This window comes from Gobio gobio (genome assembly GCF_949357685.1).
Source record: "Gobio gobio genome assembly, chromosome: 3".
Lineage (NCBI taxonomy): Eukaryota > Metazoa > Chordata > Actinopteri > Cypriniformes > Gobionidae > Gobio > Gobio gobio.
The window spans coordinates 29,718,396-29,745,358 of NC_137099.1; the positions used below are offsets into that span (position 1 = coordinate 29,718,396).

General features: G+C 38.9%; 1 protein-coding gene across 2 annotated transcripts in view; it reads right to left on the bottom strand.

Annotated features, from left to right (window-relative positions):
• The window catches only part of sugt1 (SGT1 homolog, MIS12 kinetochore complex assembly cochaperone), a 57,334-nt gene that overhangs the window by 23,043 nt on the left and 7,328 nt on the right, over positions 1-26,963 (bottom strand). For both annotated transcript variants that reach the window (XM_079813049.1, XM_079813048.1), the window contains exons 3-5: positions 16,895-16,985; positions 7,299-7,368; positions 3,980-4,050 (exon numbers count right to left, since the gene is read on the bottom strand). In XM_079813049.1, the coding sequence (XP_079669175.1) occupies positions 3,980-4,050; positions 7,299-7,368; positions 16,895-16,985 (232 nt within the window). The remainder of the gene's footprint in view (positions 1-3,979; positions 4,051-7,298; positions 7,369-16,894; positions 16,986-26,963) is intronic.

Genomic DNA, 26,963 nt, shown 5'->3' on the forward strand with positions numbered 1-26,963 from the left:
TCTTTCAACTACAATTCAACAATATCTTATTAAAAGGACTCAAACTCTAATTCTCTGTCAAGGAGTCTATAAACGGACTAGGGCTGGGCGATTTTTCCCCCTAAAAAAAATCTGATTTTTTTATAAAAAACTCGATTTACGATTCGATTTTTTTTCCCCCGCCCCCCATTTAAAACAAAATAATTGCAAACTGTACATATATTTTAAAAATATATATTTATTATATTTAATTAAAGTGCATCAATATAAAATTGCAAAGGCAAACCCTTTATCTAACTGAAAAGTCACTGTGCAGTGTGCAACAAAGATTGTTAAACATCCAAATTATTTATACTGTATTTGGGTTGAGCTAATAAACAACAAAAAATCCTGAGGTAACTCTTAGTTGAATTGAACATGTAAACAGTAACACCATTCGCCATAAAAAATGTAATTGCATTTTAAACATTCTTTGCAAGGAAAATGAGCCTATCAACAACAGCAGGCTTGAGGCAATCTCGGTTGTTGAAGAGTTGGTTGCTTTGCAAACGGGGGGCTAGCGCTAACGCCACTAGAGTGGTTTTCTTTTTGAAGAAGGCAACACTTCTCCCACTCAGCCGCATGTCTTCGCTTTAAATGCTGAAACAGATTTGTCGCACTGCTGCCATCAACAACAACAGCCTTAAGACAGTTTGCATCGAGGTGTTGTCTGTTCCTCATCAGATGCCGTAAATCCAAACCAACTCCACACGACTGAAGAAGAAATGTTTTTTGGAAGGAGCTGCTCTCTTTCGCCGGCTGTTTCTGCCATGTTGTTTGTGTATGCATGCGCTGCCCTCGGGAGAGGGGGGGGCAGAGGGCTGCGCCGGCCCATTGAGCGTGCTACGGAAACCCTGAAGGAAGGTTTGGCGAATGCAAAATGTATGTATTGCGCTATACTGCAGAGGGGGAGAAAAAAATTCAAAAAAATCGATTTTTTGAAAATATGAATCGATTTGACCTACCAACTCGATTTTTAAATCAAATTGATTTTTTCCCAGCCCTAAAACGGACACAGCAATCTTACATCTCACATTTACTGCACTTTTTTAGATATTCCAAGAGATGACAGGAAATTAACATGTTCAGTATAAGAACATTTTAAGTAAAGATAGATTGACTTCCCATGGCACTTTGTAAACAACTGATTGTTAACTACAGGCTACTTTAACTATAGGCTTACCCTCTTTTGGATTTACTAAAGACACACAGTGAAAAATTAGTGTTGAAAAGGCATGGACAGTTGTTTTTGTGGCAGATCTTATTGCATATGCACGCGCAAGAGAGAGCTCAACAGCGCTACTAGAAAAATACTATCCACCCATTATGTAATAAAATCAGAATCACTCATGTTTCAATGCTTCACTGGTTTCACTATTTTTTGTCATTGAAGTTAAGTAAAATTCGCTTTCATTAGCCCCTTCAAAAAAACAAAACAAAAAACACTTTTACCAGATGAGTATGAACTCTTTTAACCCAATCACTGCGCTGTATTACGCACAAGATGGCATTACAGCAGAGAATTCAAACTATGGATGCGTCCCCTAAACTGGAAAATGCTGCCTTCGGAGGACACATTTCAAGGTAGGAAGGCATCAAGGCACATCCAAATCCAATGTTAGCTTCACTTCCTGCCTCCTGAGAGACCTTCATCTGATCGATTTTTCAAGGAAGCATAGATGTATCCTTCGCTGCCTTTGATATCCCACAATTCTATGCATTCCATTCGGTGACAGTTGAGCTAGAAAAAGAAAGATGGAGTCTGAAAGCTGGGGCTGCTGGTCAGTTTGTGTTTAAAAGTACGTTTTTTTTGACAGCTTTTTCCACTTCTGATGTCATTTCTAGCAAGAAATTACTACTGTAGTAATTCATTATTTGCGTAGTTACCACCAAAGCTTATGCTATTTTGCTGTAGATCATTAAACTGTTACACTGCCTCAGAAGTCTGTCCGAAATCAGTTTCGTGAGGTGCCTTCATGCGCAAACGCTGCCTTACAAATCATTGCCTGATAAGGCAGCAAGGCAACAAGTCAGCTGCCTACGTTTTCGGATGCAGCCAACATGCGGAGCGCCCATGAGAGCGGTTTCTGTCCGGAACGCCGAGATGAGTTTAACATTCACCACGTGGATCATATAGATCAGACCGGAGTGACACATTTCATATACTCGAGTGCTCTAAACATGGACAAGCACCATGTATGCGCACATTTAAATCACATCGTCTTCAAATGAAATATATGTGCAAATAAGGACAATGATACAGCCGTATGTCTGATCATGAACGCGATGACACAATGGATTATTTTGACACACAGAAGACAATATATGCAGAAAAGAAATTCTAAGAAGAATGGGCAAAAAAGTAATTATGCCTTCTTTCTGTGTTAAACTGACACGTGTAGTTTGTTTAGAGACTGACTGTAGTGCTCTTAAATGTACAGAAAATATTATAGACCTTTTAAATGTTCTACCGTGTTTTGGCAGTTTGTTGTCATATAGGATTTTATTTTTAAAATGCATCAAGGTGCCCTCAACTGTTTTTTCTCTCTATGGTAATATTTTAATATTCATGTCTTTATAATGAGTGTGTTGCAGGTCTTTTTTATTGGTTGTTGTCTCCCCTCTTCCCCATCTACTCTCCCATTTTCCACAGCTTAAAGGGTTAGTTCACCCAAAAATGAAAATTCGGTCATTAATTACTTACCCTCATGTCGTTCGACACCCGTAAGACCTCCGTTCATCTTCAGAACACAAATGAAGATATTTTTGTTGAAATCTGATGGCTCTGAAAGGTCTCCATTGGCACAATGCACGGTAAACTCTCAAGACCCTTAAAAGGTACTAAAGACGTCGTTACAAAGTCCATCTCACTACAGTGGTTCTACAATAACTTTATGGAGTGACGAGAATAGTTTTTGTGTGCAAAAAAACCCTAAATAACGACTTATATAGTGATGACGATTTCAAAACACGGCATCATGAAGCTTCGAAGCGTTATGAATCAGTGAGTCGAATCATGATTCGGATCGCGTGTCAAACCGCCAAACTGCTGAAATCGCGTGACTTTAGCAATCCAAACTGCTGAAATCGCGTGACTTTAGCAATCCAAACTGCTGAATCGACTCACTGATTCATAACGCTTCGAAGCTTCATGATGCCGTGTTTTGAAATCGTCATCACTATATAAGTCGTTATTTAGGGTTTTTTCGCGCACAAAAACTATTCTCGTCACTCCATAAAGTTATTGTAGAACCATTGTAGTGAGATGGACTTTGTAACGACATCTTTAGTACCTTTTAAGGGTCTTGAGAGTGTACCGTGCATTGTGCCAATGGAGACCTTTCAGAGCCATCAGATTTCAACTAAAATATCTTCATTTGTGTTCCGAAGGTGAACGGAGGTCTTACGGGTGTCGAACGACATGAGGGTAAGTAATTAATGACAGAATTTTCATTTTTGGGTAAACTAACCCTTTAACACGCCCATTTCTAGACTTTTTGCAACTCTGAGGTGTGAACGACCAGGCTAAAACAGGGGGGGTTTCATGACACCAAGATATGTCAGTGCAAGTTGCTTTCAGTTAAAACAGCTCAAACATGCATTTTAGTCTGGGACTAGCTTAAGCATTGTCTGTGAAAATGGGGATTATTTTGTGTTTGACTGTTAAAAATAAAATGTGTTTATTTGCCTTAATAAATTGGGTAAATTAAAAAGGTAAAAAAAAAAAAAAATTAATCAATACCGAATAATACCGATTTAGCTGTAACACCCAGCCCTAGCGCACAGCACATTTACATAATACATAATATTATCATATTTAACACAACATGTTTTATTTCTATCTAAATATCACTCAGTCATACCACCCAGACTTGCCAAAACCACAAAAGAGTAATTATGAATCATATAATGCTATGACACCATTAAACTGTATACTTTTAAACCCAGACAAGACACTCACAATCAAGGTCTTTTCCAGCTGTGAAGGTCTGAAGAGCAGTAATGAAGTTATGTAGATGATACTCTGCAATTCTTCAAAAAGAATAACACATTAGGCATTAAACACATTAGGCCTGTTATTTATAGTTATTTTATGGAATGGCATGCAGTAAATGTCCTGACAGCATATCACTGAATTATCACACCTCTCTCTGTGGCAGCTAAAACAAAAATGTGACCGCTGTGATCAGATTGTGTAAATCTCCTATTTAAATATTCTCTTTGACATTAAAGGAACAGTATGTACGTTTTGCTGCTAGAGGTCGCTTTTTCAAAACAATAACAAAGGAGCAACTAGATGACGCCATGAATGAGTGTGGAATCATGGGAGTTATCTTCATCTTCACAGCCAATGGAAAACAATCAGACAGGACTCATGTTCATCAGTGAGCTAATGCATTAAAGTTTTAATAACTTTACTGTGGTATGAAGCAGTCAATTAAAATTTGTTAACATCCGCCTCCTCCGTCCCTGAACTTTAATTTTGTTACAACCGCAAATGCTGAATTACTACTCATAAAAGGTCACTTTATCTGACAAATTAAAATTGTGGTAATTGCAGCGCTGTTTTACTTGGTCAAAACAATCGTACTAAAACATATTTGTGTGCAGGGGTGGACTGGCCATCTGGAGCACCAGGAGTTTTCCCGGTGGGCCGCTGTACAATGTGGGCCGGCCCATTGCTACAAAATTATATATAAATAATTAATTATAGGAAATTTACGTAGCCTATCCTTCCGTCAGCCCAGACAAATGGCCCGTGACCCACTTGAATCAAACATCATTTAAGTGTTCTCAGACTAGTTAAAAGCGCTCGTCAATGTCACAATGTATGAGATAACGGTAACACTTTAAAATAAGGTTCATTAGTTAACATTAGTTAACTACATTAGTTAACACAAAATAATAATGAACTGCACTTATAAACCATTTATTTATCTTTGTTAATGTTAATTTCAACATTTACTAATGCATTATTAAAATCTTGCTAACATTAGTTAATGCTCTGTGGACTAACATGAACAGCTGGATTTTTATGAACTAACGTTAACAAAGATGAACTAATGCTGAATAGAGGTGTTGCTCATGGTTAGTTCATGTTAACTAATGCATTAACTAATGTTAACTAAATACAACTTTATTGTAAAGTGTTACCGAGATAACCAATCAAATTGAAGGCGGCGGCGTTAACTATTCACACAAGCAGATTAGCGCGGCGCTTTTTAATGCTTCAAGAGTGCGAGGTAAGATGTAAGCAACTGTACATAAGGCAAAACAGCAATATTTGCCAACTGTTTACGATTTAAAAAAAAGTTAAACGCCCAACATATATTTCCAGGGATGCAATCTACTACTGACCTTTTTGAATTTCTCGGATTTTAATGCCATTTATGTTATTCATTACCCATTGCACAAATAAACATTAACGTAGCAGTTTTCCGTATATCAGACAGAAGATAAGAGGGAATGTTTGCATATCTGTTTCCATGCTTTCTTCAGTAATTTAACTTATCAAAGAATATTTGAAGAGTATTTCAGTATTCCAGAATCACTAGAATACACAGTATTTCAATGATTTATTAAAGGTCCCATGACATGGATTTTTTATTTTATAATGTATTCTGAGGTGTACTTATATTGTTAGCATGATTTTTACATATGTCATAATTTAGAAATAAAAGGCATTTTTTCTATACTGATGTTTGCCCTCTGGCTGAATGCCCTGTTTCAAGGGGCGTGTCTGCTGTGAGACTTCAGTAAAAACGCCCACTGTTGTGATTGGCTGACATCTTTGCATTTGAAATGAGTATCAGATCTTGTAGCGGAGGGGGCGTGGTTTAACGAGGTCTACGAGGTAAGAGCATAGGGCACGAGACTACCAGAGAGACGGATGGACCGGAGTTCACTTCTCATCAGTTCTGTCAGCACGTCTCAGTTCAGTGAACTGTTGTAGTTACTAGCATATACTTCAGGTTATTCGTTTATTTCTAGTCGGAGGGACTGTCACTCATGTCAGAAAGTTAGTAACTTATGGATCAGCGCTGACTCAAGACGCGAACCGTTTAGAACGATTCAGTCCGATTTGGTGAACTGGTTCGACCGGTTCACTAAAAAGAACCGGTTCAAAAGAACGATTCGTTCGCGAACCGGACATCACGGACCAGAGACGGAGCGATTGCAAAGTTATATAGTAACTACTGAGTTGTGAGCGCTGTCAGCATGAGTTTATTGTGTTTGTATCTGAGAGTTCTGAATAAACACGAGTCTCAGTCAAGCCGAGTCCGTCTTCATCATTATTCTACCAACTTTGTAACACACCATTACAGCTGTCAAGATGAACGAGTTACGAGTAAGTGTTGATTAAAGCATTATTTTTAGATATTTTCCTATCATATGAAAAGCGTCAGTGACGCGCGTGCATTGAGTACACAGCGCAAAACAAAGACAAAGCGCAGTAATCAAATCTAATCCAGTTTATTGTGGGGATAGCTGGCTAGCCTAGCCCGGATACGCTCACGCTTACCCCCCTTCTGCTTAATCTTGCGCTGTGTATGGCTGTGTATGGGCGAGATACAGTAGTGGGGGTCGGTGATGTTGAAGGGCGACCGGTCAGTGCAGCCCGAGCTTCGGCGTGCGTGAGGTTTATCTCTAAAGATGTGGCTCTTCCGATGTTGAGCAGAAACTCACGACTGTATGCACATTTTAGAACAGAAAGACGCGACGAGGACGTACAAAAACACTGACTCACAAGATAGAAAACACCGTTCTGTCGGGAGAGAGAGAAGCCGCAGCGTGTGCACGAATAATAAAGTTCTGTGTGAACTTGAATAATTAGCTACACATCAGAAATCACTGATCACAGATCAGAAGGAAATGAAAAAAGACTTGTTTTCATTTGTACATCCAAACACGGAGAAACTGCCAGCATTCACTCGTTCACAAGCCATGACCTCTCGAGGACAAACAAATATGGCGCTCGCATGGGCGTGCCAAATTCTCTGGGCGGAGGAAAGGGACGTAATCGTTCCTGTTATGACGTCATAACAGGAAAATTCAAGATCAGCTTATCTGAGCTGTCATTTTCTCAAAGGCAGAGAAAGACAGCCAGAACTCGGTTTACACCGATCAAAATAGCCACTAGGGGACAATATTCAGGCTAGGCGAACTCATATTAAATGCTCATAAAATGAAGATGTCATGCCATGGGACCTTTAATGATGCAGGGATATACAAATACACAGGTTTGTGTTTTATGTGAGAAAAATATATTGTGAACATACCCTGTTCTTAAGAAGGCAAGTGCAAGACCTGGCTGAAGCTGCTGGGCTTTCTTGGCATCATCAATTGCTTCTAAAAGACAAAAAGAGATGTATATCTAATGCACTATATACATAAGTTATATACAGTACACTATCCCATGATGAAAACAACAACAACAACAACAACAAAAAAACAGCAATAAAACAGTTTAGAAATGCATTTGCGCTTGTAAATGCGCTGTGTAAAACACGTGTCAGAGGCATTAAACAGCATGTGCATTTGTCAAAGAACAACAGGTTAAGATTACGGTAAACAACAATGCTTTAGTTTGAAGCGCTTATAAATATAAAGCACTCATGTTTTGGACAACTTGGATCGTGTACCTTTCCCATAGCAGCTCACTCTGTGTCCTCTGCTATTTTCCTAATGCGTTTTCTCCATAAAAATGGGTTATTCGCTACTGTAAGCGACATGACTGGCTTTTAGTTTCTGCAGCCCTACACATTTGACAGTAACTTAAGTTGAGTCACAGAAGCAGTAGTTCGAGTTGGGATGCGGATGTAAATGTATTTTCATTAACAAAAACAGTAACATCTGTAAAAATTCTAACGCCCTCATTTTTATAGGGTAAAATTTGGTCTTCTATAGTATTTAGATCTAGCCTGACAAGCCAGGCCCACATCAAGATGTTGGGTCTGGGAACTCACCATTGACAGGGCTCAATCCGAGGGGCAGGACAAACGGTTGTCTTTCCCTCTGCATACAACCAACCAGAGAGGAACATGAAGTGGAGCTAGTTGATGGATTAAACTTTCGACGTATCCGTGTCGGCAAAACTCCGAACACATCTTCCTTTCTTAAGAATTACTTCAGTGCCGTTCTTTGTTCTTTTCTCAGAAAGAAAAGCTTAACTCAAAGTCTTCCAGAGTCGCGGCCAAAGCCGATTCGAAAGAATCGCAAGCTTCTTTGTTTACGAGTAGCACGCGTTAGAACGCGGAACAGTCGCAACTCTGCCGTGACGTGCCGTCATTATGTTAAGCCCGCCCACCGACTCTATACACGATGTGATTGGCCTGACCAGAGTTTGGTTTTTCCAGCTCGCAGGTCTACCGAGAGTTGCTAGACTAGATTAGATTTGCTGCTGCTAGGGTGCGTCTAGATTTCTAGGCTAATTTACATCAAGTTAACCAAACAAAAATCCACGCACTACGTCTCACTACCGTGGTCAATAGTAACGTCTCAGGTTACTTGCTTCCCTGAGAGGAGGGAACAAGACACAGCTCTCGCTTTGGGGAAAACTCCTTTTCTCCAAAATCCTGAAGCCTGATTAAATCACGTAGTAGGCTGTCTCAACCGCTATATAAGCAGCTTCTAGCACCATCATATCTCAAGAATCTTTCAACTAAATGAAGGGTCAACAGACTCTGCTTTTACATGGCAATCTACGCAGTCTCTCGTTCCCTCCTCTCAGGGAACCATGGTTACGTCAAGTAACTCGAGAAGTTCCCTTTAGAGTCTGTCTCTCGACACTGCGTGATAGATAGCTCACCCTTTGGGCAACATATAACATTTATTTTCTCTCTCTCTCTCTCGCTCTCTTCAGTAGACACAGTGAAAACTACAAGAAATAAAAACACACAATATTCAAAATATGCATTTCTCAGCCCAATGTCTTCTGATATGCACGTGAACATCACAAGAGAAATACGACAAATCCAATTAACATCATTAATAACACATCACATGGTGCACATAAAGTGATATAAAGTGACATTTACAGACATTATGAAATATTTATAAAAGGTAAATTACTGTGTTTGCCACTCAGGCCATGCAGATAAAGTAATTATTTTCAGGCTATATGCCATTTCTCTGTATGTTCACGTTCGATTTTACCCAAAACGACGCAGACCCGCTCCAAACTCATCCGGGTCATGTGACATTACTTTTCCTACGTAAATCTTACTTAAAGAACCTCTAAATTTAATACTTTCAAAGGGCATACATTATAAATATCAACTCATGAACTGAATTTGTTTTTAAATTGAATGAACTCAAATTGACATGAATTTATAACAAAAACATAAATACACATCTCAACAAAAACATGTCCTTTGGCAGTTACACTCCCACCAAATTACCATAATTTCTGATGAACTTGCGCAAAAGTTTGAATAAATGTAGTCAATTTCACAAATCAAATTTCAGAACCAAATAGGCTGTTCTCTGACTCTTGGAATCAAGTCCAATATTTTAACTCTTAATACTTCATACTCTCAACTCATGTAGGAGTAAAGAGATTAGTTCCATTGCATCAGATTAAATTGTTTTCTACAAGTACCACTTAATTTGTGAATAGGACGTTCAAGGATAGATGGATTAGGGAGTCGCCGACCCTCTTTCCCTAACTTTCTATTTCCTATCTGTATTGTGGCCTTTTGCACCAGTCCATTTTCATCTTTACAAACAGCAAGCACTCGTCCAGGTCTCCATTCATTGTGGAGAATCCCTTCTTCCTTGACAACGACGATATATCCAATCTTCACATTTCGTCTTGGAGAGTGCCACCGTTTGTCTGAGAGCAACATGACATCATGACTTTGCGTAAACATACACGCCACTTTCTAAAGCTAAATGGCGTGTTATCTGTATGCATTTTGAGCTATCTGCGTGTATGTCTACGCCGTGTGATTCCGTGTGTATGTGTACGCCGAAACGAACCATCATCTCCGCGTGTATGTCTACGCCGTGTGATTCCGTGATTTCATGGGGAGTAAATAGTTTGGGCTAAGAGGGGATCATTGATGGTATATGTGGTGAGAGGGCGGCTATTTATGATGGAAATGACTTCATAGAAGAAAGTTATCAAGGAAGCATCCAATCTTCCGGAGCTCGGAGCGCTGTGTCACCCAGCTGAAAACGCTCCTAAATGTTCTGATCTGGCTTTCCCAAACCCCTCCCATGTGACTGGCATCAGGTACATTCATATTTAAGTCACATTGTTTCTGGGATAGGTAAGCAGTCAATATGTCCTTGTCCAATTCGCTCTCATTTTTCACCCCAGCAAAATTTGTCCCTTGATCTGATCTGATCTCTCTTACAGCTCCACGGATAGCTATAAAACACCACAAGGCATTTATGAAGGCATCTGTTGTGAGATCTTCCAGCATCTCTATGTGGATTGAAACAGGTGAATATGAGACTATATCTCTTATGCTCTTTATGACCTTGCTTGGTGAGAAATGGTCTGAAACAAATCAATCCCACAATGAGAGAATGGTGGAAAGGGATCAATATGGCTAGCAGGTATAACCGCCATCTCTGTTGCATCTCTGTTGCATCTCTGTTGCCTGCGAGCTCTTCTGCACGCAACACATTGCTTAATGTGCTTTGCCACAACTTTGCTGCCACCAACAAACCAGTAACCATTTGCTCTCAATTCTTTGAAGGTCTGTCCTCTGCCTTGGAACAATGGATGACAATTTGAAGGCATGCTTTTGTGCTAATTTAACCTGATAACCTGCGCGAGGACGTGGACGCACTGAAGCTTTCTATGTTTAAATTAGCTCAAATGACTGTCAGATGTAAGTAATTACCTTGACAAACTATACATCATTAAAAAGATCTAAGACTCAAGATTCCATTTTTTACCTCCGTTTTATTCTCAAAGTCTTATAGTGACCGTAATTTGTTAATGTGTGTCAGGAGTTATGAATATGCTCTCATTCATAAAAACTCCTCTATGCTTGTCCCGAAGACTCGCGACAAAACAACATCCCTCAGGGCTTTTAGTTCAGAAGTGTGCAGATGAGGAGAAATATTGATAGATTCTCATATGTCTGTGTCAAATTTCTAAACAGAGGAGTATTATTTATTCAATACTTCCCCAAAATGAGCAGATGTAATCATTATGAGCGCTGGATACTCTGATGTGTTGTGTTTTCAGTTCATACTGGCAGCCGGAGGGCGCTCCGTATATGTCTGTATGTGATACAGACAGACGAAGACGATACCATGTGACATTCCAGGAAGTGTCTGGTATAAACAAAGCTTCCTGAGATAACATGCAGATAGACACGTTTGAAGACAATAAACACATAATCGCGACAATGTATGGTTTATCTGTGTTTTTAATACCTTGTTGGGTGTATTCATAATAGATTATATTTATAATGTAATGCTATTCGACATAGCTTTTATCATTATGCAGAATATTGTAAAATTATACATTTTCTGTCTAATTTTTGATCCGAAGCCAAATGAGATCACAGAAGGTTATTTAAAACATTTGACTTGATATAAAGTAAGTTTGGAGTAAAAGACATGGTTTTAATATCATAAATTGTTGTGTGCTAAGCTAATATGCTAGCTAGCCAATGCACCTGCCACCTGGGCAAATTCGTTATTTTTATTAATAATTTTGAATAGACTGAAATGAAAAGGGCATTTGAGGCAGTTTAGAAGGTGAAGTGAGAAGTTTGCTCAAAGAAATTTAGTTTGAATAGAACAGTTTGAATAGAGAGTTGTCAGTGATTACAATGAAGACAAAAGAATAAGATAATTAGAGCCATAACCAGGCCAGAGAGGTGTGTAAGTGTGCTGGGAGACTGAAACTGAATGGGCAGTTTGCACCTCAAAACAATAGAGACAATAAACTGAATGGAAGCTCAGAAGATGGCAATAAACATCAGTTAACTTTTTAGAGAAATCACATGACATGATCTTGAAAAACATTTCATAAAATTCAGAGTTTTAGACTTATCATCTTCAGATTTGAAATATAACATGGTCAGACATGTGGCTTTAGCTGTAGTGCATTTCTAGATTGCTACAATGCCAACTTCAATTTTATTTTCATAAAGATATTTCATACAAATACATTTCTAATAACTCTACAAAACTTTGAAGATTATTATAGATATTTTTGATTATGAAAATAATTATAATTTTGAATTTACAGTAAACTGCCCAGTGCCTGCTTTCAAATGAGATCATACTTATGCTTTTAGTGCAAAGGATTCATGTATCGGTTTTAGTCTGAGTATGCCATTTTAGGATTTTTTCAAAAGCGGGGGTGCAGGCTAACAGGTTAACAAGCATGATACTGGCCTCTCTCAAGTCGTCAACATTTATGGGTTTAACAGTTTTGTCTCTTGCTAATTGCTGGATATGAGCGACAACTTTCAATGCTGTGTGCTATTTTGAAAATCGCTTAAACCTCTCCAAAAAATTATCATCTTGTACTACCTTTGTTTGTAGTACTGGTGTTGTTCTGATTTCAGCATCATCAACAAGCAGTTCTGGAGTGGTCTTTGGTGTGATTATATCCATTTCCCCTAGAAACTTGGGTCCCATTAGCCAATTTGAACGAATCAGCAGTGAAACCTTGAGGCCCCTGGAGGCATGATCCGCTGGATTTTGATCTGAGTCTATATAATGCCAATGTGCATGGGTCAGTTGTTTCTCTGATTCTTTGGACTCGATTCGCCACAAAGACGTGAAACCTACAGGCTTCGTTATTAATGTAGCCCAAAACCACCTGAGAATCTGTCCAGAAATATTCTTGGTCAATTTTTAGCTCTAGCTCCTCCTTTAACATGCTACTGACCACTGCTGAAATCACTGCAGCCGTTAACTCAAGCCTGGGTATGGTCACAACATTTGTGGGTACAACCCTTGTTTTGCCAATGACAAAGGAGCAATGCACTTTGTCTTCACTAAATATACGGATATATGAGCACTGACCATAGCTACTTGTATCTTAAAAGTGATGGAGTTCAATCCTCTGAACCTTGCCTAGGTTTTCAGGAGAAAAACATCTCGGAATCTGGAGATTTTGCAAGTTCTTTAAAGGTGAACTATGTAGGATTTTTGCAGTAAAACATCCAGAAACCACTAGGCCAGTGTTATATATTTTGTTCAGTTGAGTACTTAGAATATCCCAAATGTTTTCAACTATATGTAAATCGTGAGAAAATTGCTATTTTAACCAAGGAGCCGGGACGTGTGAGCTATGCGTGTGAGGGAGTCGCCTGTCGATTGCGTCATATCTGCGTCACCCTCGGTCTCCGGTTTTATTCAGTGAAACACTTTACACTCACTGCAGTGTGAACAAGTGTCATAGCAGCCGCCGAGCGAACGTCATAACTTCCTTTTCAACACACTCAGATATATCTAATACGATAAACAGAGCTGCGTTACCTCACACTCAGCACTGGAGAAGAGGAAGTGCCGCCGGCAACCGTGTCATAATAAAAGTCCCGCCAGCGACTATGCCATAATAACAGTCTCGCTCTTCAATCGCTCCTGCGGCCTTGCTCAGCTCCACAACACTCGCTCCTGCTCTACTTCAAACTACAGTAATGTTAATAATCGCATCCATGAACATGATTTCTGCCCGAGTCCTATCCTGACTGTTTCCCACCGGCTGTGAGGTGAAGACCACATGTCCCGAGATTCTGCGCTCAAACGTGGCGTCATCAAACTACGCCTTTGTTTTGAACAGGCGACCTCTAGTGGACGGAAAAGTTACATAGTGTAGCTTTAAATCATTCAGCCAGCTTTTCCATTGTGGCAATAACTCTTCGGGCAGTGGTTCATCCCATTCTATGCCCCTTTGGCACTTTTCCTTTAGTACTTTCTTTCTTAAAGGTCCTGTTCTTCGTGATCCCATTTTTCAAACTTTAGTTAGTGTGTAATGTTGCTGTTAGAGCATATATAATACCTGTAAAATTATAAAGCTCAAAGTTCAATGCCAAGCGAGATATTTTATTTAACAGAAGTTCCCTTTCAAAGCCTACAGCGAACGGCTGGTTAGGACTACATCCTGGTATTTCCTGCTTTAATTACGTCAGTAGAGCAGTATGTCGACTAACCTCCGCCCACAAGAACGCGCGAAAACGCGCTGTTATTTTCATCCCGGAGTCAAGTCACCTTTGTTTGGCTTTCCCAGGGACGCTGTACTTAAAGATCATTGAGCGCATGCATCCCCGTTATGGTAAGAGGCATGACCTTTCCGGTAACGTGCGCTCTGCGTGCCCTAAGCTGCTGTCGAATCACAACACGGGAACCGCTGGCACAATCAGAACTCGTTACGTGTTTCTGAAGGAGGGACTTCATAGAACAGGGAAATCTTTCAAGCCGTTTTGAGGACAGTGAAAACAGCGGTATACAGATAAGTAAATTGTGTGAAAAATACTGTGTTTTTTTACACGCGAAACATGAACACATGTTATATTGCACACTGTAAACACAATCAAAGCTTCAAAAAAACACGAAAAACGGGACCTTTAATAGGAGCAAAGAAGCCAGGAAGCATAGAGGATCAAACACAGAAACCACAGTAGAGAGGATTCCTCGTTGTATTGCTGGTTTATCATCCAGGGCAACATTAAAGGAAAAGGTACAACTATTTACACTCCACTTTACTCCCAGCACGGTCTGAACAGAGTTAATCAAAACCACGGTCCACATCCTGAACTCCACTGGCTCTTTTGCTGACAAGCATTGACTCCAAAACCTTTCTGTTGTTGGACATGAACTTGTGTAAATGCTATTTCCCTTTTTCACACACATGATAGAACGGAGTCCACATTTTCTACAATAATAGAAATTATTTTTGATTAAGCTGGCTGTTGCAGGATACCCTTTCATTTTGACATGAAAGGTACCAAAGCTGAACCAAAGCTGCAGTGGCCTCATATGCAGCAGACCCAGGTGGCAAGCAGAGGCTGCCATCAGCAAAGCGCTGCATTCATGCATTTTGTGAACGTGTGGGGTGTTAACACGGGCGTTGAGCTAGCGTTAACTCATCAGTGGAGTCCTGGGGGAGGTATTTGCCAAGGGTGGGAGGGAGAGGCAGGAAAGCTTGTGAGCTGCTGTTAGGGCTGGGCGATATGGCCAAAAAAATCTTATCTCTGTTTTTTGGTTGAATGGCAATACACAGTATATATCCTGGTATTTACTACGGTTTTCTATTTGGATTATATATATATATATATATATTAAAAAAATATATATTTTTATTTCACATCCTGCCCGGTGATGTCCTAAAAATATTGTTAATTATTGAAGGCTATAAACAAATACAGTGAATGTAATGTGCGCTCATTCAAGGAAGCCTGAATTTTAGCGGAGATTTACTTGCAGAAGGCTCGTCCTCTCTGGACAGCAAAATGAACATTTTGCATGACTTTCTAACATTTACAGATGGAGAATATACCTGTGAAATGTAAGTTATGCACTGAGGAAAGCACCACATTTCAAATGCATTAAACAGTGCAAGTATTTATCTGTCTGTCTGCACAAGTAGCCTCTCTCAGAGCGTCTGACAGGGCAAACTGCTTTAAACTATACTTGTTAATACTATTATTTATATTTTTATAACAGTTATTTTGAAGCCCTTAATATAAAGCATGTGTCATGTTTAGGACAAATTGTATCATGCACTTTCCCTGCATCAGCTCACTCTGCGTACTCCGCTATTTCTCAGATGCGCTCGTATCAATCTACTGTATATCGATATAAACATTATTGCCTCATTCCATATAATTTCTAAAAAAAATGTATATCGATATATTGAACAAACTCGATATACCGCCCAGCCCTAGCTGCTGTTCAGTACTACAGCGAGCCTCACTTAGACGATCTTGAGCATGCAGCGGCTGTGTGAATCTGAGAACTCAATGGGTCCGGCGCACTTGAGGCATCCTCGAAGTGACATCCTTGCCGGATTGCAGGAGGGGGAACACTTCTCGCGGCTTCCGGTCTTCTTGCAGGTCTACAGCGAAGTAGGCTTCCAAGTAAAGTGTAGAGAAGGAGAAAGATTCTGAAATATGATGGAACTAGATGCTGCTAATATAGAGATTGAGCCCACAAAACATGAGCGCTCAAGTGCCAATGGCTATTGCAGTGCAATGGGGAAATGGGGAAAAGGAGTTTTCCCCAAAGCGTGAGCTAGGCTCGAACGGGAATTATATTGTTTCTATGGAATTTGTTAGGAAAACCAGTAGCCTAAAGACATTAGTATAATACAATTGCACAAAAACTGATATAGATTAACACAAATACTTCTTGAGTCTTAGAGTATTCCATTACTCCTTTAATACATTTAATGATTACATTAATAATATAATAAAATTCAATGAATATCCCATATTTAGGCCAAAATTCCATGGTTTCAGTTAGTGTTACTACAGTAAATCATGGTAAATTTTGGCGACTTGTGAATTGAAAAGCCTTCTAACTATATCATTGTGGCTCAATGTTTCTCCTGTTTTCCACATCAGCGTTGTTGAGAATGTCAGTGCTGTTTAATTTGGCTTTAAACCAGTTTAATTCACAAGACTGAACTGTCTTATGAACTGTACCTTATATTAACAAATTAATCAATGTCGAAGTGAGATTGGAACTTAATTAAATCAAGAGCTTGAGAAACTGAATCAATCAATGAACCTGGGTCAATACCCAGCCCCAATCAGCAAGGCTATTTAAGCAAAGATTTTAGAAAGAATTCTACATTTCACATGACAATAGTAGGTAAATGACTGCCTAATTATATAGTATTTCTGCTGCATGCAATTAAAAAAAAAAAAAAAAAAATGAAAGGAGTGCTTACTAGTGTACTCTTCCAATAGTATATAGGCATAAGCACGCTGACAGAGCCATTCAGCATTATCAGCTTTCTCTCCCAATGCCTCATTTAGCTCCTATAAGACAAGACAGATATACATTATTATTAGAGAAATTATGTACACAAACACGTTGACCCACATTTTATTTTCTCTAATATTGTGACTGGTAGTATTTAATGATACATGTATGATGAGTTGAATGATGAACTATAGATATGCAAAGTATTAAGGGGATAAACTAATCTGTCACCCCAAAAACACACTTATAGTAACACCACACACTTCCAGTAAAAAGTTTGGACACACTTGGGGTTCAAGTACTTATTGAAGATTGTGCAATTGAAAACTGACTCTAGTGATGTCAAATGTACTTGAACACTGGTACCAAGGCGATACAAAAAAACAACAACAAAAAAAACCAAAGTATTCTATTAAGGACCTTTCACACTTTAAAGGGTTAGTTTACCCAAAAATGAAAATTCTGTCATTAATTACTCACCCTCATGTCGTTCGACACCCGTAAGACCTCCGTTCATATTCGGAACACAAATGAAGATATTTTTGTTGAAAGCTGGTGGCTGAGAAAGGCTTCACACAGGCCTCCATTGGCATTCAGTACATTTATACTCCCAAGACCCATAAAAGGCACTTAAAACGTCGTTACAAAGTCCATCTCACCACAGTGACTCTACAATAATTTTACGATGCGACGACAATAGTTTTTGTGCGCAAAAAAAAAATCAAAACACCTTTATCCAACTTGTTATTGTCTTCCGTGTGTGCCTCCACGACGCATGCGCGAGAATATGACGCAGATCCGGCGTTCGGACACATGACCCAGAAGCGATTTGTTTACAAGCAGAGGAAGACGCGCGTGTCTAAGCTGTTGGATTCTACATTGATCGTGCTTTAGGTCTCGGCGTAGTTCTCAAAATGGGGCTTAAGTGTGCATTTCACGGATTCCCGAACGCTGGCGCTACATCATATTCTCGCGCATGCGAGAATATGACGTAGAATGAAATATGAGATTTCATTCATTTTCATTATTTTTGAGTAAACTTCAGTAAAGTACTGAATATTTTTAAGTATACTGATTGAGCAGCATCAATGACGTCATCTACATCACGTTGGGCGTTGCTCTGATCGATGTTAGAAGAATCAATTCAACATGGCGGACACTTGAAAGCAGCAGGAGTTAACGCATTGAACAACTTGTAAGTACAACAAAAAACTTGTGAAAGTTTTCTTGATTGCTTTTAAAAAAATTTCATGAATATGTGATGAAGGAAATGTTGAATCGTTTGGGATGCGCTATTTTTATGAAGCGTCGTGAAGCGAGGCAGTCGCCTTGTGCTTTGCGCACTTTTTGAATGCCATTTTAGCATCACTGCTTAGTATTATATTAACGTCAAGTAAGCAGGGCAATAATGTTAACGTTAGCTGGTTGCTCTTTTCAGTCAACGGTGGTTTTATGTTTTGAAAGTGTGTTGCTGTTTTGATAAGCGCCCTGATATGGTAAATGTGATTTTATTCCTAACGTTACATGCATGGGAATGAACTACGTTACCGGCTAGAAGTAATGTCCACAAAGGCAAATACATGGACATGTTAACCACATATTGGATTATGTTAACTAATGCAATTTGACTGACTGGAAATACTTGTAGTAAACATTTTTCTAAACAAATTTTTGAACTGAATGCTTGTTAAATAGAGCCTCAATAATCAAGGTAACATTAACTTAAATGGAGTGGAAATGCAAGTTGAGAACTTATATAAAAATAATGTCTCTCATTTTCTCAAATTAACAATTTAAATAATCAAATATTCAGATTTTAATCAGACCAAATATTTAAATACAATATTTTGGGAAAATGTCCATCATTAATTATATACTTGATATGTAGATAAAGGGCTGTGTTTTGCATAAAATGACTATCTTGCTGGAGTTTATTGCTGTTTCTGAACAATATCGTACTCTCTATTGGGTGCCTGTTAGATCACACAACACAAGGACTATGAATTGGCATAACACGCACAATAACTGGAATTTAAAACTGCGATGGATCGATGCCCAATGATCACACCTCTTTTGGTCTGATTGGTTGAAGGACTATCCAATTGCGTACAGAGTCATTTTTGATCACGCCTCTTGTGCAGTAGAAAATGCATAGCAGACTCCCCAGACCAGGGGTCGGCAACCCAAGTTCAACCCAAGAGCTCTTTCATCCCTGTGCAGCAGCTCCCCCTAGCTTTGAAAAATGTATATGGGAATCAATAAATAAGCTATTTTATTTTTTTCAATGGTATACCTGCTGCATGTCATCGCGCGCCACAATAATTGTGATTTTTCGATTCCCGGTAAGCTAACCATGGATAAATGTAAAAAAAGAAAAGTTTCTGAAGAAAATAGAACATTTAATGTTTCATGGACAGATTAATTTGCCTTCACTGCTGATGATACTGGCTTACCCGTATGCTTGATATGTGGCGAGAAATTCGTAAACAACAAAAAATTATGTAGAAAGACATTTCCAGAACAAACACACAGCATTTGCAGAAAAGTACAAATATGGAGATGAACAAAAAAAAGAGCAATATCGGAACTGCTGCGGAAAGCCGAGCAAAGCAAACATACTTTCAAGAAGTGTATCAAGTCTACAAACTCAACTACTGCTGCTAGTTTTGTGGCTGCTCAGGAGATAGTCAGGCGTGGAAAGCCATTTACAGACGGAGAATATTTCAAAAGAATCATTCATTAATAAGCGGTGTATAATAATGTGCATAAGCGGTTTGTGGCACTATGTTTTGAAGGGTTACATATAGGGCTGTGAATCTTTGGGTAGGAAGCGAATCGAATCGATTCACGATTCATATGTTTTCGATTCGATTCAAGAACGTTTTTTGACAATTCAGAACGATTCGATTTGAGACCATTCACATTAAAATTCGATGCGATTCAATTAATTCGATTCGATTATGCATTTTTTTTATATGCATTCATAGGATTATTAAAATGCTTCCCCTAAAGTGTCTTAGTCAGGGTGTGAATTACACGGCAGCCTTCAGAGTTCAGAGAGTGGGCAAAAAAAACGGTAACACTTTACAATAAGGTTCATTAATTTAACATTAATTAACTACATTAGTTGACATTAACAAAGTTAAAATAAATGCTTTATAAGTGCAGTTCATTATTAGTTCATGTTAATTTCAACATTTACTATGCATTATTAAAATCTTGTTAACATTAGTTAATGCACTGTGAACTAACATGAACAGCTGTATTTTTATTAACTAACATAAACAAATATAAACTAATGCTGAACAGTGTTGTTCATGGTTAGTTCATGTTAACTAATGCTGAACAGAGGTGTTGCAAAATAAAACATAATACCAGGTTAGTTGGTTAGATCATGTTAACTAATGCCTTAACTAATGTTATTGAATCGCTATTAAATCGCGATTCATTCGATTCTTAGCATTTTAAATAGATTATCGGCCGAAATAAACGATTCTCGATTGAAAATGCACGTTTCAAGAACGATGCATATGCATCGTCAGGATTTGTAATCGATGCATCAAGAAAACGAGTGAATCGTTACACCCCTAGTTTCATATCATCATGCTATTGTGCACTGAAAGATTATTAAAAGTTCTGTTATCTTGTTCTGTCATATCTATCATATATTGTTGCCCTATTAAACAGCTGCACAATACATTTAAAAAAAAAATATTTTTTAATTTACATATTAAGATTTGACAAAATTGCTGTGCACTAGAGATGTAACGGTTCTCTGTAAAAAAAAAATTCTAACCGTACGGTTCGATACGCACTAGAGTTGTTCCGATTCCGATACTGGTATCGGAAATATCATCGATACCACAACAAATTCTGGCATCGGTAAGTACCTGAACCCATGTACCGATGCGATACCATTTTCTTAAACAAGACCTAGTCATTATGTAGTCCAGGTAAAGTAACTCATTTTGGAGCCAAAAATAGAACTAATTGTAAAATAATTTTTTTCAGCCTAGATTATTTCTATGAGGTGTCCAGAACAACATACTAAAAGTCAGAAGAAATCCTAGTTGAGGAAATATGTTAAATTCTCATCAATCCGAGATGTGTGCCAGTAAAGCCCCGGGTAAACTTCACTTACCGCGCCAAGACGCGTCACGCGCGCAGCCCTGTCCGCGCGTCTTTCAAAGTATACTACACCACAGATGCACGCGGATGATAGCGTTCGACACATGCGCAGTAAAAAAATGTCTATGCTCTACCAGACATCGGAGGGCAGCACGGAGTCCTGTCATCAACGGGACATTCGCTGGGCATGATCGGAGAAGAAGTGTAGTGCATCCACCATTGCAACATAGTTTGGAAGAAACACTGAAGAATCAAATTCTCTCTTTTTTCAAGCGTGTTGTTTTTAAACCGCTCTTTGCACACTCTTCTTCGACGGCTGAACACTGTGCTCAATACTGTGCGTATTGCCACCTAGTGGACTCTTCTGTACTACTGGCGCATGCGCTGTTGCACGCGGACAAGCCATGGTACGGCCGCGAAGATCCGCGACTATTACACAGGAATGAGAAAGTTGTTCCTTGCAATATAGGTGTAGAAAATCGCAACTTTTCATTTTCAGTTGGTCTTAGCACACAATGTAACTGTAGAAGAGTCGAGTTTTAAATAGGAAAAATATTGAAAGTGTCTTTGGTCATTTTTTTAATGAGACGCTAATGGACTGATCAGAATCAATGATGTATGCTAAGCTATGCTAAAAGTGCTACCGCCAGATACAAAGATCGGCTGAATGGATTCAAAAACGGTAAAACTCAACTATTTAACTCTAGGGGACTTGTAAAATTAGCCTATTTTCAAAAAAAGTGGAGTGTTCCCTTAAGACGGTCACATGCTGCCACCTACTGGTGGTTTAGTTTCATCTTTCCAACATTTCTGATTTGTATATTCAAAAATATTTAAAATAATCTCATAACATTATTTAAAGCTGTAGTCTACGATGTTGAAAATCAGTCGAGAAAACCTGAATTTTTAAAAAACTCATCCCGCCCCTTCACAACACACCCCTCCCCTCTGTGCGTCACTTCAACAACAACGTCACTCAGTCAAGCAGGAGTAAACATCGGAACGGAGATGTACCATGTGCTTAGTCGCTTCAATCTAATGACCGCGCTAATGACACATCATATGTAAAGTTGACTTTCGACACTTGAACTTAGTTGCTTCATCAACAATTCAATCTCACCATTGTCGTAACAAAATAGCTCAGAGGCACACATTTGAGTTCACGCCCACGCAAGATTAGCAACACATGCAATGTTCTATCGGCTCGAACAGAAAACCGCTAACGTTAGGCCTATTGAAACAGTCAAGCACTTCAAGAAATATAATTACTTTGACCCGTGATAGGCGATGCTAAACGGCTAACATTCCAATGCCGACCGGCAGCATGATCATGTTGTCAGACTGATAAAAAGCTATTTATGTAATACACCACACCATAAAAGTATAAATAAATGCATACCTGCTCAACAAAAAGTCAGCGTCGGTTTTAAGTCCAAGGTTTCTCTGAAGCTTCCTCATAACGGGCAATGGTGGACCCTATATTGATTCGGCTTTGAGTCCGGCGTTCTTCACTTTTTTTTTTTTTAAATCTCTGCTCTTTCCTCAATTGACTTTCTCTTTCTTCCAACCTTGATTGTTGGGGCGAGCAGGGGCCGCTTTCTGATGTCTGTTTGTTGGTTTTTCTCCATTGCTGAGTTGATGCTGCCAACTTGCCCGCAAAATTTCATGTCGCAGGAGGGGGCGGGGTGGGGTGCGGTGGGTGGAGACGCGAGTGGAGCAGGGGATTGGATGAGAGCAGTTAACCAATGTAAGCTGTCCGGCCGGACAGCTTACATTGGTCAATTTCTCTGCGGGTGTACACCCAATAGAGTGAATGGATTTTTTTCATTCTTTTTTCTCTTCATATTGTTAGGATTGTACTGTAGAACCATAACCAGCATCTAAACGAGGTTATTAATAATGAACAATCTTTGAAATCGTAGACCATAGCTTTAATGCAGTTGTAATTTTTCAGTGTAAATGATTTAGTTTGATTGGTAACAGCCTATAGTGTCTTATTCTAATTTAATTTATTGATCAAATTTAAGAATATAAAAGGAAAGCTGAAGCAAAGCCTACATTTAATAAGATTATGGAAAAATGCCCTTCATAAAAAGGTAAACATATCACAAATATGCATATTTAAATATGTCAAAGTTGATTGAACACTGGTGAGAATATTGCTTCAGAATAGATTATATTTACAAAAAAAATCCGGACAAACAAATTTTTTACTCGGACAAGTGAATGATAGATTTACTGGTCCGAAGGACAAGTGTGTGAACAGGCTACTAAAACTTTCTCTTGCCCCTTTCTCTCTTCAGCTCTTTATATTTTGCGTGCTAGTCAGCTCCCTGTCACGTGACAGCGGAGCGCAGTGAAAGGGAGAGATTGACAGCTAATATTTACTAACTTAAAGTCTGCTTTAAAGAACATGAAGAAGTTTAATTGGTTATGTGATAGAACGGTGGATCAGCTCACATCAGGCACATACTGTGCAGTAATTAGCGAACGTTTTGTAGAAAAATTAAAACATGTCACACCTCACAATTTTTTTGCACTCGCACAAATGCTCCCAAATATATTTTGAGGTCGCACAGATTCAATTTCGGCCGCATATGCGACCAAGATGGTCGCAATTGTGAGCCTTGGTGTGTTGACGTCACAGCCACGCTCGTGCTCACAGCTGCATGCAAACACTAGAAGACACTAATTATGCCACTTGTAAAACTTGTAAGGTTAAAATAAACCGCGGGGAACCACCAGGAAAGCGGACAACACTAATTAGACACTTAAAACTCCATCACCCCGCGGAACATGCCCAGTTTGAAGAAGGTAAAGTTAGTAAAGGTAAAACGGCTAAAGCTGGCCAGAGCTCAGAGCTCTTTCCTGGGTATAAGCAGCGAAAAGACCAAAGTAATTGCAAAGAAAATATGGACTTCATGGCGCTAGATGACCAGCCGAACGCATTAACCGTCACTTCATGAGAATTTACCGTTTCATTTGAGAAAACTGTCATATCATGAACACAGACACTCAAGGGCAACGGCAACCTGTCTTCACGGCAACCGTCAAAATAAAAGTTTGGTTTAAAAAAAATTTAATTGACAGAATATATTAGGCTACTCTTGTAGCCTACAGTAGATTTAGCGCCGGCTCTATGTAACAATAATACGTCTCTACTATTAATAATAATGCTTAAATGGTTGATTATTTTTCACTGGATCTTTTTTTAAAAAACAATGTTTAGTTTTAAACAGCATACAGCCTTTAAATGTTTATGTATTATTTACTTATAATGATTATCATCATAAATAATAAACAATACATTTAATTACTTTTTTAAAAATGGTTAAATAAAAAATAAAATAAAAATATATAAAAAACATTTAGCTGTGGTACCGAAATTGGCCGTAAAATTTGTATGGTATTGGTACTGACTACTGGAATTTTGGTACCGTGACATCCCTAGCTGGCAACATTTATTACCCAATTATTGTAGTGATGCACCGATCATGATTTTACATGGCCGATACCGATTTTTTTCAAGAAAACTGTCCGATTCCGATACCGATTTCCGATTTATTTATCTATTTTTTATAAAAAATTTTACACAATAAAAGAACGAAAGTATACATGAACAAGATGTAAATTTGGTATTTAACAGGCTAAATTGGCTTTTGGCTAATGAAAACAAGTCCGCAATCAGAAATTAACGGGAAATTGAATTGGAAATTAAAAGGCTGAAAGGTGAAATTAAAGGCAACAACTGCATATTCTGCAATCCAAACAAAGATGTTACTTAAATCAGCATTTGTTTTTAAAATCAGTGTAAAGAAAAAAAGCCTTTACCAGTGAAATTAAATAAAAACAAAGTACATAATTGTTCCAAAATGTTAAATCAAATAATGTTTAGTGCAACGAAAAAAACTAAGATGCTACAGCAGGTGCTTTTTAAATCAAATTAAGTCAATGTAATTTTAAGGTAAAATAAAAATGATCACCCTATAGGCTACAGAACTTATACCCCCGGTTTCACAGACAATGCTTAAGCTAATCCTAGACTAAAATGCATGTTTGAGCTGTTTTAACTGAAAGAATCTTGCACTGACAAATCTTAAAGTATGTCAGTGGCATTGTTTTGTCTCAAGATGCACACCAGTAATGTTTTTTTCATGGGCACGTTTATAAAAGTTACTTAAATGTCCTAATTGAACTAAGGCCTAATCCTGGCTTAGTCTAAGCCCTGTCTGTGAAACCGGGCCATAGTATTTCATTTCAAAAGTGCAGCATGTTCTTCTTTAGGCTACAAAAAGAAGTATTTCGGCTTTGTCACAAGTTAGTCTGTTTCGTTCTCATCCGATCCAACACGTGAGAAGCGGAGCTGAACAAACGCTCACTATCCACGCTTGTGCAGGGCGCAGAGAGTTAAGCTCGCGCAACTTCAGCTTGCGCAGGAAAGCGGCTCTTCATTCCCTTCAGCGCATCTCATCTCTTCCCTCAGTTCTCCAGTTTCCATTTGTAACACACAAGTGACATGTTTACGAATGATTGCAATATAGGCGTATGTGCACGCGGGCGCACTTCCGGAAAAATCGGCAGAAAAATACAAAGAAAACCGTCCGGTTGCCAATTGCGCGCTAGAAGCAAAAAACGTCCGGTTCCGGTTTTTGGCCGGTCAACCGGTGCACCCCTAAATTATTGAACTATTATTTGGAGGAGTATTGTACACTTCAGGTTTGTTCATTCATAGGATCTTTTGACTTTTGTAAGACAAGTAAAAAAGAGAAAAAGGTCAATTTATAATGTTTTGTTTCATAAAGCAACTGATTTTCATATATTTGTTATTTCTACTTCTTTCCAGGCACAGAACACTTATTTTTTGAGAGTTGTTTAAGTGAGAGAAGATCCTGTTGTAATGTTTAATAATTTATTTTAGAATAAAAATAAAATGTTGCTTTGAAGAAAAAGTGGATTTTTGTTTGTATATGCTGTCAATTATAGTTCTTAGAAAGAAAATCGGAATCGGCAAAAATCGGTATCGGCCGATCTCATTAACAAGAAATCGGAAATGGCCAAGAAAATTGCAATCGGTGCATCTCTAGTTTTGCACAAACGCCTTACAGCAGTCGTTCCTCCGTTTCTCTGGCCGCTCTGTGTCTGTGCTCGCTGCGGCTGCCTCCCCATTTCAAAAATGTATTGTGCTTATTAAATGCAAAGTTTTTCATTTCAAATGCATTTCTAAATTATGTTCAAGTTTCCAACAAACAAAATTCTAAGCCAAAATAACGACGTGGTGCTCAAGTAGGCTTCCGGTTGCGGTTGAGAGTACGCTGTGCGTGCAATGGCTGCCACTTCTCACCGCTATTCACCGTTCGTTTTGACCTAGGTGATTTTGTCAGTTCTGGGACATGAAAAACTCAACTCTGAAATCCCTTTGACATTCTTTGGACTGCTTTTTACAAACTGCTGTACAGCGTCTCACTGCGAAAACCCTGCGAGCCCTCTGCCCATTAACATTACCTAGGCTTTACCACTCTGCACTCACTCTCGGTAAGTAAGCTACCTCTCGTTAACGGAGTTGTGTCTCTTCGTGGTTTTCCTATTCTGGGCTTGGCTAACGTAGATTGCTGTGACTTCACTTTACTCCTTCCCGCGAGCCCTCTACCGCGGTGTGTATCCCATAACTATGACGTAACCGGTTAGCAAGTTTCCACTTGTTTGGCGAGTTGCTTTGTTTGGTTGTGGATCACTTTTAGCATCAGCTGGTTTGGCTAACGTGCTGTTGTTTAGGGTGGTCATATTGCTTTCGGTGAGTGCTGTCTTTAACTCTGCGAGGAGATGTATTTTGCTTTTCATAACTCGGTGGCACTGAGATTGCTGGCTGTAGTCGTTCTTGGACTTGCTCTGGTTCTCAATGACAGTAT